Consider the following 19,669-nt stretch of genomic DNA (forward strand, 5'->3'; position numbering starts at 1 on the left):
TTAGGAGCCAAATTACTAAACAAGCTGCCAATTAGGCTTGCAGTCAGCTGGATAGATTAGTGGCTAAGAGAGGCAGATACAAGATTTTCATCTCTTGAGCCAATTACGCAAGTGAATTACCATCCACAATGCTCCTTGGAAGACTTGAGGTAGAAAGACTGACTCTGCTGTGATAGACATAAGTGAGATCCAGGGTAGGGGGTAAGGGTTAGCAGGCCATGTATTGCAAAAATTACCCAAGCAAAAAGAAATCCTTCTAGGAAAGGATTTAAAGGATTTAAGGCTGCTGGGAGCGATAGAAAAGGAAATAATAGTTGTGGAATGCTCTGCAAAGGCATTGCTGTTCTACTCACAGGTCTTAATCATATAAAAGAAAGATGAAAGGCCAAGACTATATGTCTGTACAGTCTCATGTTATCAGAAGTGTTTAAAAAAAAAACAGAACAAAACATTTTCTTAACATCACAAAAGGACAGTGACCAGAGATGAAATTACTTCAGTATGCCTTAATTTGCTTCGTAGAGCTTAAAAATAAAAATAGTAGTGCTTTTTTAAATAGGAGTTATCTAAGAGATTGAATCTAGCTGTATTCTGACTTTATTCACACTATTTAAACCAAACATGCTTGATATTAGTCTTACCCAGAAATTGGACCATACAAATAAATGTTGTCACAGTTATGGTTGATAGGGTCACAGTTCCTTTATTATTCTATAATACATGATAACTTAATTGGTGAGCTTTTAAGTATTCTAGCAAAAGCTTTTAGCAAATAAAGTGGATCTGTCAGATCAAAACTGTGCATAGGCTCATTTGTTTCCTGCAGAGGAGCATTGTTTCTTAAATACGAAGCAAATTTAAAGCCTGAACTTTTGCAAGCTGTTGTATCCAAAAATGATTAAACAGATGTGGAGCCTGCAGCAGCATTAGACCTCTGATCTGATTTTAGCTTACAGATGGAATTAAATTAATTCATGGCAATCACTGTAAAATCAAGGGTATGGCACTGAATGCTAGTGTACTGTTTAACCAGGACATACCTGTCTCAACAGCTGTTAAGAAAAAATTGCATACCTTTATTTTTCATTGAAACTTGCCTTTAGTAACATCATAAATATATTGAAAATTACATACATGTGATGAGATTTATGTTTTTTTTCCTAGTTTTGTTTCTTCCTTCACATATTTCTTACCAGATTTCATGTATGTAAGATCATATGCGCAATAAAGTGTGTGTATTCATATTCACAAGTATTTGAGGGTAAGAGAAGGGATGCAAGTAACAAAACAAAAAAAAACCTACGTAGAGGATTCCAACAAATTATTAATACATAAATTTCCTCATAACTCACACAACCCCACAAAGCCTCATACAGCAATAAACTTTGAAAAATGCATCCCTGTTGGTTTTTTTTTTTTTTTTTTTGCTTAATCTGATTTTGCATAGTTACGTTTTGTGGGATAGCACTGTGTGTTGATTTTGTTCTTGCTCCTGGGTGGGTCAAGTCTGAACACATCCCAGAGGTACCACAGCCCTTTCCAAGGCCAATGTGCGTGGGCCATTCTCTCTAAAAGGCCCTACTGGCTAGTCCAAGAAGTGCCCCAGGCTTGAATTAAAAACTGTACTTGAAGATGAATATTACAAGGACAATTACTGATTTTAATTAGAAAATTAATGCCCAAAGCATATGAAATGGGGGTCAGGGAAATAACGAACAGTTTAGTGTGATTTTTAAGAGTAGTTCTTGGTTATGCAGTGGGTCGAAGATGCAGGGTTGGTTTTGTTTTGTTTTTGTTCTTGATTGACCATGGATGGAGGAAAAAGGCCATTGTGAATCCAACTATTCATATTCTTCTTATTCAGAAAAAAAGATCATAAATTAACATCCCTGCAATTCTCATCCATCATTTGAAGAATTTGAGACAAACATAGATATGTTTATATAAAAACTGACTATACTGCAAATGATTTGCGTATATTAAACCTATTCAAAATTGAAATAAAAGCTCTTCATATTTACATTATTTACATGAAAGAGTAATTAGTCAACATACATGCCCATAATATAGGCAAGTTGTGTGGCTTTTTGGATTTGCTTTATTATTGCTGTTGTACAAAGCCTCCAAGCACATTATCCTTTGGACAGTGCATGCTGCTTGATTGTTTGCCCAAATGGGAGTGTGGAAGCCAAGTTTATGGTGGTTTCTGCTCTCTCTTTTTGTTATATCTTGGCAAAGTGTAAGAATAAAACAGAAGGCTTCAGGGCAGGCTTTGGTGTTCTAATAGGAGATAGACGTTTATACAGTGGAGAGAAAAAATATATATTTTTGTATGCATTTCTGATGTATGTATGTCTGTTGAAACAAAAAGTATTCTGGTTTTCCTCTCAGTTACGGAAAGGAAAAAACAATGAGCAACATTAAGGAAAAAAAAATAGAAAATAGAAACATCCAATTAATTATGTCATGGTACATATTATTTCTTCGTGCATTTTTTTTTTTTTTGTGAAGTTCCTCTGGATTTCTTGAGAATTAATGTTCATGTATGAAGGTATGTATTTTACAGGAAAAATTCTGTGGGTTTTCTGCCCAAATAAACTAACAAAAAGCTGTTTATTTTGACTCAAGCTGTGCCTTGCATGCCGACCCAGCAGCATTTGTCTTTGTCTAAGCAGCATTATGAATGGTTTAGTATTTCCAAAGCTTGTATGTCATGAAATATACTCTTATCTTTGTTCTTTCTTGCTTGACGGATCTCTTGGATCTTTGTTTCCTTTGAAGTTCACTTAATTGTTCCATGGCTACTGAAACCACATGCCATTTCTTACCATGAGTTGCTGTAAAGAGTGGACCAAAACAGGATTCCAGGATTTTACCTATGAGGTTTACCTTTGCTTTTGTTGAACTGTTGCCTTTCTTCTTTCTGTTTTTTTTGACCTAGAAAGTATAACTAAGAAGGTTGCGAAGTCTGTGTTGTGTATGCCAGGCAATGTCAGGGACTTGACTGTATGAAAATTGGCTCTGCCTGTGGGGGCCTGAAAAGAAAGGAAGTCTTGGTCATTGAATTCTGTGCTGGTCAGTTCAAGGGAAACCCTCTCGGGGATGAGAGTCTGCTGACTTAAAAGCTTTTTTTTAAGTCTAGCATTAGGCATAGCTTCAAACTAGTATTAAAGAATGCTTTCTCTCAGTGCATTTCCCTTTTTCTTTGACTCGAAGACTGAGGTACTTGGAAGCAGTCTACCTTTTATGTAGCCACTGTTTTGCTGAATCTAAACAGATCTGTAGTGGGATGTGCTTGAGTACCATAAATTCATCATCTCAGTCATCATAATGCACCTTTTCTTTTGAACTTCTCTGTCTCTATGGGGTTTTCACTATGTGGCTTTGCTTTTGTTTTGTGGGTGTTAAATTAGGCTTTTCAGAAGTTCTTGTTCAACTTTTATTTTGTTCGTGGTAAGTCAGCTTCTTGTCGATGGTAAATCCTGGATTGAAGACATCATAGTCTTCAAAAACCAAACACTATGGACTCCTCCTATTTTTCAAAAAGTAACAGGCCTGAATAATTAGGTAGGAAGTTAGACAGTTAATGTCTGAAGTTGGGCATGTGGTGAGTTTTGTCATTCTGTTGTCAGGGGGAAAAAGCATGCTGTACAAAGATTTAAAAAAAAAAACAAAACCTGCCTACACACAGTAGCTTGTGGTAGCTCAAAAGTTCCTTCTTAAAATTTTGCCTTTTGCAACTTGAAAAAGATTATTGCAAGTTCTTGGAACAAATATATTTTGTTTTCCTGATGCAACCTTCCAGATACATACTGGAAGGTTCCCGTGTAGCATCTCAGAAGTCTAGCTTGAGGAGCATGGAAGCTTGGAGAAAAAAACACTTTGTTATTTGATAAACACATTACTTTTTGCAATCCTGATGATCTTCTCTGTAGAGTATGTGAAACTTCCTACAGTTGTGTAGGAAGAAGCCTGTAAGTGGCATTAAATGTTATTGAAAATACCAAGAAGTAAACTTGACAATATTAAACCTCTTGCAATTGTAGTAAAAAAGAAGCTGAGTAAAGATATAGCTGAATTCCAGAATATTAGACCACTTGTCTGTACTATAGTCTCTGTAGCAGCAACAGTTGTTTAATCTGAAAACATTTGTAGTTTTTTATTGAAGGTGATCTTCTTAAGCATTGATAATGTTGCTGAGAATGGAAAGGTGACCATGATAGTGCTGTGTGTCTCGGCTTAATAATTGTATAGGACAAGTCATTTGTGTTATCTCACCCCTTTATTGGTAGATTTGAGCATGTGATGCATCTTCTTCAAAACTGACTTAAAATCCACTGTACTGGAGTAAAAAAAGATCCAGAACAGTATTTGTCAAACTTAAATACTGAGCGAGTCTTTAGAAATACTGAAAATAAAGCAAAGCCTTAGGTTGTATTATTTGGTCTCATATGCAGTCAGGAGGTCAACATATGCAAAGACAGCCTGTTCTAGCAACCTATTAGATGAATTAGGAGAAAAGAAAGATTTAAAGCTTTGAAGGAGATTATCCTGCTTTTCTCCACATGGCAGGCAGTGCTGATTAATGCTGTGTGTTTCTTTAATCTCAGGGTTTGTAGGTGAAAACACCCAACCAATCCCAGAAAACAACATTGGAAACCGAATGCTTCAGAACATGGGCTGGACTCCTGGCACCGGCCTTGGACCAGACGGTAAAGGGATAGCAGAGCCAATACGAGCCATGCAGAGACCAAAAGGACTCGGACTTGGATTTAGCTGACAGAAATGCTCTCTGGCTGACAAGTAAAAGTAAAGATTGAAAATAATTTAAAAAGACAAGAAATGCAAACTTGTATTATTTGTTATGATCAGCAAATCCAGTTGTTCTTCTCTCAAAGATCGCTGAAGCCTGTGTGCTTCACATCAGCTACACCAGCTGCAAGGTACAGCCACAGTGACAGAACCAGCGTTTGAGTCTGATTTTACAACGGTGCTAAAATGTACAAACACTGTAGTTTTTTATTTTATCTGGTCTTAAAGTTTGTATTAAACATAAAATTCAGTATATTTGCTTCTTTTCATAGAACCTTCTGACACAGCCAATTTTAGTGTATAAGCAATTTTTTTTTTTTGTAAGTATAATTTCATCTCAAGAACCTTGATAAGGTTTGTCAAGGAAAATTGAACTTTATATAGTAATTGTGTTTTCCCCCTTTTCAGGCAAAATTTCCAAACCGGGTATTTCTAGTGCTTAACAGTATTTGAGGATAAGCTGTCATTTTGCCTGTAAGATATACATGTTTTCCACTGGAAGGTGATATGTTATACAATTTTGTATAAGAGCATGAAAAATGGTTTTGTCATCATAGGAATGCCATTTCAACATCATTATCTGGCAATGTATCACTGTCTTCCACATTCAAGCTCAAAAGTAAAGCTTTTATACTTGTTTTTACATTTGCAGGGTTATCTTTTTTCAGCAGATATTTTAAAATTTTAGAGTTTATTCTGAGTGTGGATATCTCTTTATATGAATAATCTTTAATGTGTCTACACTTAAGAATATATTTCAGCTTTGAACCAGAGAGTTGTATTTTAAAGATCCCTCTGTCTGTCAGTGTTTATATGCTGGGATTTGGTATTTTAAACAATGCAGTGTTCAACATTTGTTTTGTGATTGTGCTGGTGCTAGTGAGCAACATTTAAAGAACATAAAGTAAGTGAAAAAGGACAAGAAGTGAGATTAGGGTGAAGGAAAGGAAGGAAAAAGATATTTTGATAGCATCTTACATATCCAAGCTAGCAATTTAAAATCAAGAAAGATCATTAAGTATTTTAATCAGTACCCTAATGTATCTAATATCAGCAGAAGTAATTTAATTAAACAGCAACCAATCAAGCTCCCAGAGCACTATTGGTCTGTAGTATAAAACAAATTCCACTTTAAAATTAAATGATAGAGCTAAAGAAAATGGTTACGCAGATGGACTTGGGAGAAAATCTTGCACCTGCTGTAGTAGCTAGCAATATTTAATTTGATTGCAGGGGGAACAGGATTTGATTCTTAAGTTTCTTTTTCTTCCCTGTCCTTGCTACCAAACTGCTTAGAAAAATACTTACCTGCAGATTATTGCAAAGATAATTCCTGAGAATAAGGGGAGTGCAGCTTCTTTCATGTTACTGTGAAGTATAGTGATGAATTTTAAGAAGTGTTTTTTTCACTGATCTTTTTCTCTCAACTTCACCCAATTTTTTTCTAGAAAAGCAATGGTAGGAAATGTAGCAGCATTATAACATTGAATTTTCTTAAAAGTTATGTTCATTCTTTCCAGTGTGAGAACTGTCAATTTGGGAATATATTTTTTCGCAGCTTATATAGTGGAGAGGAAAAGATTAGTACCTAATGTTGTTTTAAATGATAGCTGAGTGCAGATGTTCTCTGAGTTTCAGAGGACCCATTTATTGCTCTTTGAATCCTTGATATCATTGTGTGGTTTTGCCTTTTAACATAATAAGAATTTTTAAACAGACTTGGCATTTATAATCAGTGCAAACTTTTTATGAGCATGAGTTTTGGAGCGCAACATAATGATAGACACTTCTATTATCTCTTATACAACTAAACCAAGTTAAATACATTCCATACCCAAAGAATTCCAGGGCCACATAATTCCAAAGAACCTGGAATTCTACAGATGCCAGAGGTAGTCACTTCAGTATTTGTTATTTACTGTAATAGATTGGTATGGCAAGCTCCCATTCTTTCAATGCAATATGCTACTAAGGGCAGCTGAATTCTCAAAACCTCTTTGATTTGTACACCACAATCAGAAATTCCTTGAAATCTTTTGCAGCATGTAAATTAAGGATAGAAAGTGAATTTATTAGTTCTGATTGTTCTGACTCTATTTGGAAATCTGTAATGGAATGTTCATGCTTCTTAAAATGTCATTCTTCTTCTCTGATTACAACTCTGATATATATTGGGTTGGAAATTTTAAGTATTACATATGTAATGCTGTTTAAAGTATTTCTGTGCATTTTACCATAGCAGTATTTCCTCAAGAAATCTGTCTTCCCATTTCATAAAGATAAGAGGAAAATAATGGATACTTGTTGAGGGAAAACTTGTTTTGCCCTTTTCGGCTCTTTGTTCATTCATACAGGTGCACTGAAGTATAAAAGTAGTCTTAATGGAAGAACTATTTAGTCTGATGACAAATCTTTTAACTTTTTATAAAATTATAGAATGGCTTGAGTTGGAAGGGGCCTTTAAGATTATCTAGCTCCAACCCCCCTGCTATAGGCAGAGACACCTCCCTCTGGACGAGGTTGCTCACAGCCCTATCCATCTTGGCTTTGAATCCCTCCAAGCTTTGGTTATCTATAACCTTTCTGAGCAACCTGTTTCAGAGTCTCAGCACCTTCACAGTAAAGATTTTCTTCCTGATTTCTAGTCTAAATCTGCCCTCTTCCAATTTAAAAATGTTTCTCCTTGTCCTGTCTCTGTGTGCCCGTATAAAATGTTGTTCCCCAGTTTTCCTGTAGGCCCACTTTGGGTACTGAAATGTTAGGATAACAGCCTCCATGCAGCTTTCTCTTCTCTAGGCTGAAAAGCCCCAACTCTCTGAGGCGCACCCAGCCCACTGATCATCTTTTGGGGCCTGCTGCAACAGCTTAATGTCCTTCTTGTGTTGGGAGGACACAACTGGGTGCAGTACGCCAGTTGGGGGTCTCATGAGAGCAGAGTAGAGAGAGCCATCTCCGTTGACCTTCTGGTCGTGCTCCTCTTGAGGCAGACAATGATATGATTGGCCTTCTGGGCTGCAAGCACTCATTGCCAGCACATATCGAATCTTTTATCAACTGATACCTCCAAATCCTTTTCCTCAGATTGATTTTGATATGGAGATAAGTATACCTTGTCTGTTTTCCAGCAGGTATTTTTAGGTGCCAACGCTAATGGTCAACTGTAGAAGAAATTGATTTATTAGAATATTTTAATCTCGTATTTTGAGGTAATTTAATGCAGTAAAATTCCCATGCAGAATCACACTATCATTTTTCCACTTCTCATATGTGTGATTTCTGATATTCCAGTCGTGAAATCTTGCACAATTAAGGCTAGCATTAGGAAGAAAAGAAAAAAATATATAATTGTGGTTGTTTTGTTTTGTCTTTTAAAGCTGCTGCAATGTTCGTTGGTTTTTAAACAAGTTGAAGTACTTTTTTTTTTCTTCAGGTTTTTCATATGCCTAACTTAAAATCATCGCTATGTAACTTACAGTCACACCTGCTATAAAAACTGGTTCACATTGTTTTATAGTAGATGTAGAAGTATTTCCAGTAAGAATTCTTACTATGATACTGAAGATTTTTATGCCTAAATAAATATGGGTTCATCTTGTATCTAAAAGTTACTATCACTCACCAAATTGTTTCCATGTAGGTGTTTCATTAATTGGTAGTTAAGCTGTTAACATAATATTCTGCCTATGCAGAATGTTTAGTAAAAAGAAGACACATCCAGTAATATCATCACTGCATTTTGCTACATTCCATTGTGTCAGAGTTCTGTGAATTAAGCCATTAACTGTTAATAAAAGAAACACATGAGCAGTTGCTGGCAGAATCCTGTTTTTAAGTAAATATTTGTTGAAGTCAGAGAAGCGTTATCAATATGCTTATTTTAACAAGTTTATCCCTGCATTTGTCTTTCTTCAATTAGGTCAATAATGGGTGTAGAATGGCAGTAAATAGCTAAATAATATGTATTGAACGCTTTGCTTTAACAGCACAAATGCAAGATGAAATAAAGTAATTAGACTCTGTGGGTTTTGTATGTTCTTTTCTTTAAATTGCACTTTTCAGTGGCGGTGTTATTGCTCAGGTGAGTGCAAAAAAGATTGCTTCTGAAAGCGTAATTAGCATTGCTAATATCTTGTAGCAAGCTCGTGTATATTGTGTTAACACTATTTTGTTAAGAGTATTGTACCTCCTTACCAGTACTTCTTTCTAGGTGGTTATTAACTAGAAGATATGAACCACAGCATCATAAAATGCCTCATATAAAATATTTGCAGCACTTTTGTTAGCATATTCTTTTGGGATGTTTAAATACAAGTCCTCTTAACTCCTGAAGTATGTGTTTGCTTTGACAGCTGTGATGTGACTGTGTGCTTTCTCTTCAAGCAGGTCTCCAAAACTGTCTCTCCAAAGAGAACTTGTGACACTTTTGATTCATCTTTCTGCTCCCTGTGCTGAGCATATTAACAATGGAGACCCTCTTCCCTCTCCTGTCTCATTAATTAAACTCTCATTGATAGGAAAGTTTTGGAGAGCAGTGGCATAGCTAGGACTCAGCATCTGCCAAGGTGTCCACAACAGAATCCCGTACCTAAAGGCACTGTGGGTTCAACTTGCACTGTACAGCGTAGTGAAAAGCAGAATTATTTCATAGGTTCATAGGTTCATAAGGTTGGAAAGGACCTACAAGATCATCTAGTCCAACCATCCTCCTATCACTATCCCTACCCAACTACTAAATCAAATCCCTTAGCACCTCATCTAAATGCTTCTTGAACAGCGCTAGGGACAATCTATCTACCTGTAGTTCACTATCTACCTGTAGTTCAATTGTAAAGCCAATCTGACATGTTAAAAGAACACCATGTTTTTGCTCTGAGTTCTTGGGAAAGTTTTTGTTTGTTTATTTACAGATACAGTAATTAAGATTGTTTTTGTGTGTGTGTGTGTGTGTGTGTATGTTTGCTTGCATAATGATATTTTTGTACTGGAAAAAGTTTTGGAAAATGTGCAGCAGTTTCAGTATGGGTATTCTTAAGTGGTGGGTTTTTTTTTGCTATAGAAACTGTATGAGCTTTAGCAGCATGGATTGTTTATCAGTGCTATAGCTTATATACGGAGTTTGATAAGACTATCAACAAACTTTTTAATATGTCTGCTTTTGACTTACTGCGGAAAACTTTACTAAAGCAATGAAAGTTTTGATTAACTGCCAGTAAGGTAACTAGTGGAAGTGCTTAGCCTTCCTGTGGGTCTCTGTGTCCTGCAACAAAACAGATACTGGAGGTATTTTGACCATAGCAACAGATTGCTTGTTTTGAATAGTCAGTCTTTAAGTAAAAAGCTGAAAATTAAGATTAGATTATCTTTCAGAATATTTGATTTGTAGGTATCTTCAGTTCAGTGTGCCTTAAGTCTTCAGTGTTGTTCTTCCTTCCCTTTTTTCTGAAGAAGTATAACTACATTATGTGTGAAGTGATAATTCCCCATGTTTTTTGTCTCAGAATGTTATCTCATGTATGTGCTAAGTGGTAAGGCTCTAGATTTTCTGTAATTTGTACCAGACTGGCGAAGCTGTTTTACATACCTCATCTAGACAATTATTGACTGTTACTGTCAGTTATTTTTTGACACTTTGACACTTCAAACTTTAATTTTCTTCAGACCCATTGGCCTGCTATTTCCCCAGCCCCAAACTGATGAAGACTGGAAGATATGTAACAGTTTCTGCACCTGAGTATCTCCATAACTTCAAGATGTGATGTTCTTCATATGTATAAAAAGTAAGCATGCATAAAAATGTTTGCCAGCTGAGGCCTTAACTTCCTTCCCTGCTACAGATATGGGCCCTCTATTATTATTATTATTATCAATAATATAAGAAAAATCATAAAACCGTTACACCATGGCATCAGAGTTCTCACAAAACTGTAGAGTCAGCTGAATTGTGCTGGCCTATCTTCAGCATCAGGTTTCTTCAGAGCACCTGTTTGGCTGCTATACCTAATATTGGGTACAATAACTAATTGATTCTGTATGTGTTATATAGTCTTTCATTTCAGCCAAGTAACAAGAATAGGGGAAGAAAAAAAAAGTTTTTGATTCAATAAGGAAATAGCAGAAAGTTAAAAACTGTAGAAATTTGAAATCACTCCAATTTCACTGTAAATAAGCAAGGGGGAAACATATATTAGATGGAGTATGTCCCAAATATTTTCTCAAATGTACAAAAAAAGAAAGCCAGCAAGAGATATGTCATTTTAAGGTATATTAATTTACACTTAAGAGTATTATTGTTAGTGATTAAAAAACAAATAATACAGGAAACAGTTCCATGAGATATACTGTCTCATTTTTGAGGTAAGTTCTCATGGATCTACCACCATTCTTCAGTCTTTCTCAGTGAGTCAGCCTAGTTTGTTCTGCACTTGTCCACTGTCAAAATCCCAGCACCTTCTCAAGCATCTTTTATTGATGGTGCTGGACCTCAGGTTGCTCCCTAGTTGTCCATGTCAGTGCGTTCGGTTACCTGCTTACCGGAACTGATTGGTTTTTGTTTTTTTTTCATTTAACTTCCTTGAAAATTTCAATATATTTTCATATAATCTAGATTCCAGTGAGGACTAATGGTCTTCAATTTTTTCTTCCATAAAATGCTTCTCCATTTAAATCCTTGATTTCACTTAATATCCTCAGTGCTGTTCACCATCCTCCCATTGCTTTCTCTTTTGCAGAAATTTGGCTGTTTTTTTTTTTTTAAAGATTGTTGTGATGAAAGACACAGGGATTTCTCCTGTTGCGTTTGCAAGTAGCAAGTTGCAAAATTTCTTCTCTGTAGTTTTGATTTCAAGTGTTAAGTATTAAACTTGAATCCTAAGCTTGAAGTGTTGCTTTATTTTTTTCAAATGTTCTAGCTTACTACAAGCATCTGAATGTTGTACAATTTGTGAAATAATGTTTAGTAATTATCTAAATCTAAATCTAATTAACAAAATAATAAAGACCTAAAATTTTCTGTATGCCAAACTTTCAGTGTATATGGTGGTGGGCTTCACATTTCTCATAGTAATAGGTATTATCTACAACGTAAAGCATACATAAGTATAACTAATGGTAAATGTACAAATCTCTTGACAATGGATAGCAATAATAGAATGTTAACCTGGATTAAAAGCTTCCTTAGTTCTGATGTAGTTCAATGATGACAGTTGACCCGGCAGCATTTTCCACATTTCCAGGTGGTGAGGGCTCTTGCTGATTGTCCGCACGACAGGTGCTCCAGGATTTCTTTAGAAATTGTTGAAATTACATATGAAGGACAATGTTTAAGTGGTCTTCATTTAGACCCAGTGGTAATTGTGTTACTTGCTACTGCACGTGAGAAATGTGAGTGGTCTTTGCCATGTTTCTGGTTCTTGATCACCCTAGCTGCTGTGCTGCCCTACAGTGTGAAGACTCAGAAGGCTCACCCAGAAGCCCAAAGACACATTCACTCTTAATGGATTATCTGCTTCAGGTGCAAAGGTGAGCATGTGGAGCACCAGCTGCTGAGATGTATTATCAATAATGTCTTGGTTAAGTGCAGATTTGGACTTCCAGTATGGGTAAGAAGCCACGATGTGCTGATCATAGTGTTTGATAGCCATTAACTTGGATTATATTTTTTTCTTCTCGGCACAGGCTGCCAGGAGATGGAGAAAGAGCATCTGGATGATGTGTGAGGTTCATATATTTGGCAGGATCAGTTCATTACAAATGCTCGTTTTTCGGCAAAGCTTTGAGAGGGATTGTTCTCAGTGATCTACTACATGACTGATTGTATGGACCATCATAAAAAGGTTACAATGCCATGGCAAGGGAAGCTTGGGATTTTGCCACAGTCTAGAATTGTGGCCACCTGAAGAATTTTGGCCAGAACCACATTCCTATGCATTCTTTGGACCTAGCAAATCAAAACATACAAAATTAATTAAAAATAATAGTAATTTGAAAAAGCATTGTTTTATGTGTTATGAAGCCTGGGAAGTTATTTAGCTGTTTGTCTAACGAGTAAATGCATTAAATAGATGTAGATCCCTTTAGAGAATTATACATGAAGTAAGGAAAGGAAAGGTTAAATATTGGAACATTTTTAATCTTATCAGCCATGTACTTCACCAAACTGTGACAAAACCTTTGGTTCTGGTAACCCACAGTACCTAGAAGGGGTGGGGTGTTTCTACACAAGCCAATAAATCTGCAATATATTGTTTAATATTCTGTCTTTATGTAAACGTAGACAGGTTTTTTTGTTGTCGTCTTCTCAATCAGTGGTAAAGTGCATTTAATAGCTCACTTAAGGTGTCATCCATTACTATGAGTTACTGTTAGATCTAATTAATAGAGCTGAAATTATTTTGTAATGAGAAATTGAAGTATTGCAGTGTTTTAAAAAAAAAAATTACCATTCACAGCTAATTAATGTTTAACAATGCAAATAAGCTGATAATTATATTTCAAGCCATAGAAAAATTCTGTGACACTATATATACTACCTTTGTGATCCCATTGGTTTGAAATAATGTTTTTACAGAGAAATATTTGGAAGAGGTTTCTAAGCACACAAGGAATTGAGAGAGCTGTCCTTTTGTTCATTGGGAGCCAGAATCAGCAGCTATTTCTTACAGTAAACACTAGTGAAGAGAAGAAAAAAGGTGAGGGTATGAATGTAGTTGGAAGTTAGGAAATCATGTGAGTTCTTGGCCAAAATTTCCTGTCTGCTCCAACTCAGCTGCTTTTCAGTCTGTGCAGGTATTACTAATGCAGCCCAGGTGGCATGGGATCTCTTGGATCCTTTGTGATAAAGGTGCTGTCATTGTCATTATACTGAAGCAAAACATGTTTCTGACACATATGTGGTAAATCAAATAGGAGGAATGCTGGCAGTCTGGCTATGTGAGTTTGGAGTAACCATTTCTCATCACTGTTAACTTTGGCAAATGCAGTACGCTATTAGTCTTTTGATTTTTAACCCAATTTAATAATATTTATTGCCTATTCAGATGTCAATTTAACATCACAGAAGTTTTTTATATCAAAATTTATCCTCAAAGTGGTATTATCTTTTTTTTTTTTTTTTTGAGTCAACCAGTAATAAATACTATTTTATTTAGCAAGATTATGTAATATATAACCAACTGACAAGTAAATCACGCAGTCTTGCTGCTGGCGTACCGCTCAACACAAGCACATCACTTTGTACCCCTGACATTTTAAGTAGGCCCGGTTTTCTCTCCAGCAAGACGATGCCATTAACTGCCAAGGGTGTGATCTACTATTACCACTTTTGGTTTTATCTATACATTAGAGTTGTCTTCTGACTTTGAGTTGTCGGACAGCATAAATCATCCTCCAATTTGCAGATGCCACTTTCTGTGCTGCAGAAGTGTCCTTTAATGATACTTTACTTTTCCTGCAGGTGTGTTGTTCCTTGTGGCCACACTGCCAGTAGCCCACATTCCCCCACCTCAGGCCTTTCCTAAAGGACTGATGACTGCTGAAATAATGTTCCACAAACTGGGATCAGCCCATCTTCCTTAAAAATTGATTTCTGATTTTGATTGGTTTACAGTTTATATGAAGCTTTCTGATCGTGGCCCAGATGTTCATTTGAGAGTCTCCTATAATAATTAATACTTGTTCTGCTGAAAGCCACCACCTCTGTTTGTGCACTATCTTGCAAGTTTCTCACTGGAAATCAATTCCTTTCTGTCTTATGTTCATTTCCATTGGGAAGGAAAAAGAACTGTGGAGGAAATTTTTTTTTACTTAAGAGTTTTAAATTGATATCATTAATTTGTGGAAGAAGGGATCTGATTGAAGACTTCTGAAAGTTTGAGGTTGGGCAGCACAGATCTGGAACGTAGAGCATGCTTGGGTGGGCACAAGCACACTGTAACCTGTACAAGAGGGAAGAAGGCCTGCAGAAAGCTGTGCTCAAATTTTTATGCCTTCAGGAAGGGTTGGTTGAACATTTGCTGATATTATCCTCACTCTGTAAGCTGACTTAATGAAAATATTGAAATCTGTTCCCTACAGACTTAGTATTTCATACAGCTTTACTCTGAAGGTGTAATGACTAGTTTCCCAATCATGGTCCAAGATTGGGATTTGTATGGATTCCTTTGCTGTCCTTGATGATAGCTGTTACGAGGCCCTACCTGGTTGTTTTTTCCATGCTTTGACAAGTTCCACGTCCTGCTCCGTATGTTTTTTGCCCCACATAGGTCAGAACAATTAGTCACGATAGCTGCTGCAGCTCTCCGGTTAAATTTGTAATTACTATTAAACATGTTTTAATTTAAATAGATCTTTAAGAAATGTCATGAAATGTAACACCGTATCACTAATCAGATGGTCTAGTACACGGTTTTAATTGTAGCAGGTGATGCACTCTGGACGCTATGTAGAGCATCGATGTTTTAATTTCTAAACAGAACTTCACAAGCCAAGGAGGAGCATGGAGTTGCCTTCCTGCAGCCTCTCTCACGCTCTTGTGTTCTTCCATCACGCCCGTTAACAACTACGCTAGAAACAAGCAGCAGATTTTTTTCCACTCGGTGAGTAATTGTCTGCACAGCAGTGACAGATGTGCAATATAGCAGCTTCTTCAGGAAAAAATTAACAGTTTGTCCAGCATGTCAGCTCGCTCTTTTTAGTGCTTCGGAGGTCTTGGCCCCATTATGGATGATTTAGAAATTGAAGCAAGCTAAGACCAGCTGCCTGGGTTGAAAGCCTTAGTTAGTAGCCCTCATCTGCATTCCAGTATTCACTTACATCTAGAAATTGGTAGGGCCCCTCTGGCCACAAGATGAGTATGGGCTGACAATGCCTTGATTTGTTGAGAGAGAGAATAAATGGGTTTTTCAGAAGATGAGGAAATATCACCATTACTGGCCAATTTACAGCATTTTATCTGTTCTTCAAACATGTCACTTTTGTTATTGTTGCATGGTAATTACATAGTGAAACGGAAAGAAAACAAATTCTGGTTACATATTCAGATGGATTGCAAAATCATATAATCCTGATAAATGCCCATTTATGATACACACGGATGAAAGGTTCATTTTAATTTTGAATAGCTAGCACAGCCATAAATAGGATATAGGATTAGATCCCACAGAATCCGATTACCTAAAAGCAAATAGTATTTTTCTTCACTTTTTTCATAACCAGTAAATTCAGTGTGCGCAGGGTATTTAAATAAGCAGGCTTTTCATAAAAGAATATGAAGTAAATATAGTACAATAGTTTCTATATTTTAAATATAGTCATTTAGGACTATTCAGCTAAGTCTTTTCTAAAGCACTCATTTGTAAATAGACATCAGCCCATCAATATTGCTGAAAAAAAATACCATACAGATATGGCCTATAAAAGATATACATTCATGGCAAATAGAAGAAGCTCTTCTAGTTGGAAATGTAGTCTAACAATAACAGCAGATAGCATTGCTTATATGAATTGCAACTATTAACACTTCTTAACACCCTTCAAGAATGTTTTAAGGCAAATATTGCATTAGTTGAGAAGCAAATATCATCCCAGGTAACTGCAATTCTGGCAGCAGTTTTCATGCCAGAGTCATTCTGTGAAATATGAGGAGCTCATTTCTTTTAGTGAAAGACACTGGAAGAGATCTGTGTGACAACATGGGTGTGTATCAGCAGAAAGCAGATGATTCCTGATTTCTTACATAGGTGAAAAAAAGAAAAAAAGAAAAAAAAATAAACCTGCTCTGTGCATAAAGCCATCTACTTCACAATTCTTGGCATCTAAATTATCTTCCCAAGACTGCAAGGGAGAGTTACCATCACGTGAAGAAGAGTGGGGATGGTAGAGAGGTAAGCACCCATGATCAGCTCCCTCATCCCCCTCTCCAGGAGGGGACGTGACGCTTCTGTCTCAGGAGGAAGCCAAGCACGGGACTTGTGATATGTCCAAGGCAGTGGGCAAGCACGGTGGCAGAGATGGCCACCTACATGAGCTGTCAAGCTTCTGTGTAAACTTCCATGGGAAAATACATTTAGTACATCCATTGCATAGCACCAAGCTGGTGCTATACTGTGCTCAGGAAGACTTTGTGCTGGACGCTGTTCTAGAACAGAGAATTAAAATGTCTAATTAAAGTTCTCTCACCAAGAAATGAAATTAGGCTCTTACTAAACATTCACATGCAGTATAGTCTCACCTGAGTTTCTTGAGCTGTTTTTATTCAATTGCATCAAAACCATGAGTAAACCATGAGGCAGAGTGAACAACGAGCCTTGGTTGGTGCTGCTCTCAGGTGACTGAACTGTATCTGCCTACATTTGTTCACCATGTAATCTTTTAAAGATTTGCAGCTTTGGGTCACTTATTGCAGTTCAGGTTATGGCCACAATAAGCCTGATGGTATTGCAGGAAAATATAACATAAAAGCTTGGCATCATCCTCTTCCTCATTCCTATGCTGAGTTTTAATAATTTAACCTTTGTCTTTCCTTTGGCAAGTCCTGAACATATATATATAGCTATTGGCAAGATCAATGGAAAACTGCACAATGCAACTTTATAGCAGATTAAACTTCCTGGTGACAGAGAGGGAATAGATGAGAACAGCAATCTGAGAGATCCTAACAGGAACTCTCCTGCCTGGGACTTATGAGAATGGACTGTCTGCAGCAGCTCCCTAGGGATGGTGACCAGCAGACTGCGTGGTGACTGCAGGCATGGCTTGGGGTGGAGGAGCCATGGTTCAGGGTTTCAGAAGAAATCAGGTGATCTGACCTGAATTACGTTCTGTTGTATTTCTTTAGAGGGTGTACTGGGGAAGAATCTGAAATGCACTTTCCATGGAATTGTCTCTTCCATAGTTCTCTTCCCTTAACTAAGTTGTGTTATCAGCTTAGGAACGATTAACATTATTCCAGAAAAGGTTTTTCATGTGCTGCAGAGTATAATAATGGAAAATATGCAGAATGGACACAAGAACTGTACATATCCCAGGAGACATATCTGTTAGAGAAATTGCTGGCCAAAAATATTCACATACAGTAAGTGTATCTACCACAGTTTTGTACGCTCTGTTTTATCTTGGAGCATTAACAGCGTTCTGTATTTTGTTAATTTACCTCTCAAATCTCTTCTGAGGATTGTGATGTAGCATCCCTTCTCAGCAGGCTTCTCAGTGTGACTCAGCAACAAAACTGTTGTTCCAGGTGTAGTCTTGAAATGATCTGGGAGAAATTCCAGTATTGGACTTGCAGTGTTTTCTGATGGTGTGTGTGTCTGCATGCCAAGAAAGCAGTATTTTAACTTGAATAACATTTGGAAGGGATTTTGACTTCTCAGTATGGTGATACATGGACACTTGGAATAAGACTAGTATGTAACAGGGATGATTTCAGCTTTGGTGAATCATTGCCTTGCTTTTCCTCTCCCCTTCAGACTGAAGATTTCCTACTGCTTCACGTAAAGCAGTGTTGGGTTAGGTGTGTGCTACTCTAGCCTGATTTTAAACAAGCACCCAAAGTGGCTGTTGAAGTCTGGATGATACTTGGTCATAACCTTTAAAAAGATGGTAGTTTTGCCACGAGAGAACTTATGAAGAAGTCCTCCCTTAACTATTATAATCATCCTGATTGTTTTAGTGGCAGGGAGCCTCCCAGAACATCCAACTATTTGGTACAATTGCTTCCAAAATGCAGACTCCTCTTTGACTGTAGATCCTGGAGGTGTGCAGGAGCTACCAGAGCTTCTTCTCTTTGTCTCTGATGCTGCACACATATGAGATGTTGCAGCTGACTCAAAAGCCTTTATTTCTTGTTGTAGATGTACCCGTTGTCAGTGATACTGGATCAGAGTAGCCCAGGAGAACAAGGATGAAGCTGCAGCAAGATCTAATAAGGCTGAAATCATAACAGGGACGTGGATGTATTACAGATATAATTAGGATGAAGTGCAGTTATCTCAAGGGTCCTTAAAATCACTTGTTGGTTAACAAAAAAAATACTTTTACACTGGGAACTGGCATAAGGTCACTTAAGCAGACCTCAGCAACAGGAATTTAAACTGTGCCATCTTCCCCACTGCTGCCAGCCCCAGCAAAGAGTATGAGCCATCAGGAAGCTCAGTCCGTGTCTCAGTTCTCCCAGAGATCATTCCTAAGCTTTAGTTTTCTGCACAGCTCTTTGTGCCCTGTTTTCTGTGACAGTTTCAAGCTGCGATTAATTAATTAACAAGTTGATGTTAATTAATTAATGTTAATTTGTCCCAAACACAAGAACAATGAATGGTTTTAGGTCAGACTTGGTTGCCATTCTCCTCTCAGTGCTTTTCTTTACATTTACTGGCGTCCAGATGCTTAGAGGAAGTGGCAGCTGCCTTTGTGGAAGTGAAAGGATACAAGAGTATGGTAGTCTGAAGTAATTGAGCACATTGATCCAAGCAAACAGCTCAACTGATTCAATTACTAATCTAGAAGTTGTTGCTCATTTTGTTTCTAACTTTGTGTCTTCAGTCTGCAAATCCACTCAGTGTGTCCACTGTTTTTTTATGAGGTTAGTGAATATGGTAGAGTTAAAGCAAAGCCATTTCCATAAATTGTGTGGCTAATCCAGAACATAATATTTGTATAAGTTGCATATATTGGATATAATGCTTCCTGTTCATTTCCATGGAAACTACAACGGATACAAAGAGCACAATAACACTGATAAGCAAATTCTCAGCTACAGATCACTGTTTTCAACCTAGCCAACACCATTGGCTGTGCACCTTTCCCAGAAATGGACAAGCATCTGCGTGTCATGCTCGTAAACCTCTGAACCAGCAGAGGTGAT

General features: G+C 37.1%; 1 protein-coding gene across 2 annotated transcripts in view; it reads left to right on the forward strand.

Annotated features, from left to right (window-relative positions):
* The window catches only part of GPATCH2 (G-patch domain containing 2), a 100,737-nt gene extending 95,950 nt beyond the window's left edge, over positions 1–4,787 (forward strand). For both annotated transcript variants that reach the window (XM_065744028.1, XM_065744110.1), the window contains exon 10: positions 4,611–4,787. In XM_065744028.1, coding sequence (XP_065600100.1) covers positions 4,611–4,780 — 170 coding nt within the window. In that variant the 3' untranslated portion in view covers positions 4,781–4,787. The remainder of the gene's footprint in view (positions 1–4,610) is intronic.
* The last annotated feature ends 14,882 nt before the right edge of the window (positions 4,788–19,669 follow it).

Source organism: Cyrtonyx montezumae, unplaced genomic scaffold (assembly GCF_038088225.1).
Source record: "Cyrtonyx montezumae isolate F1298 unplaced genomic scaffold, pur_monq_1.0 scaffold_0, whole genome shotgun sequence".
NCBI lineage: Eukaryota > Metazoa > Chordata > Aves > Galliformes > Odontophoridae > Cyrtonyx > Cyrtonyx montezumae.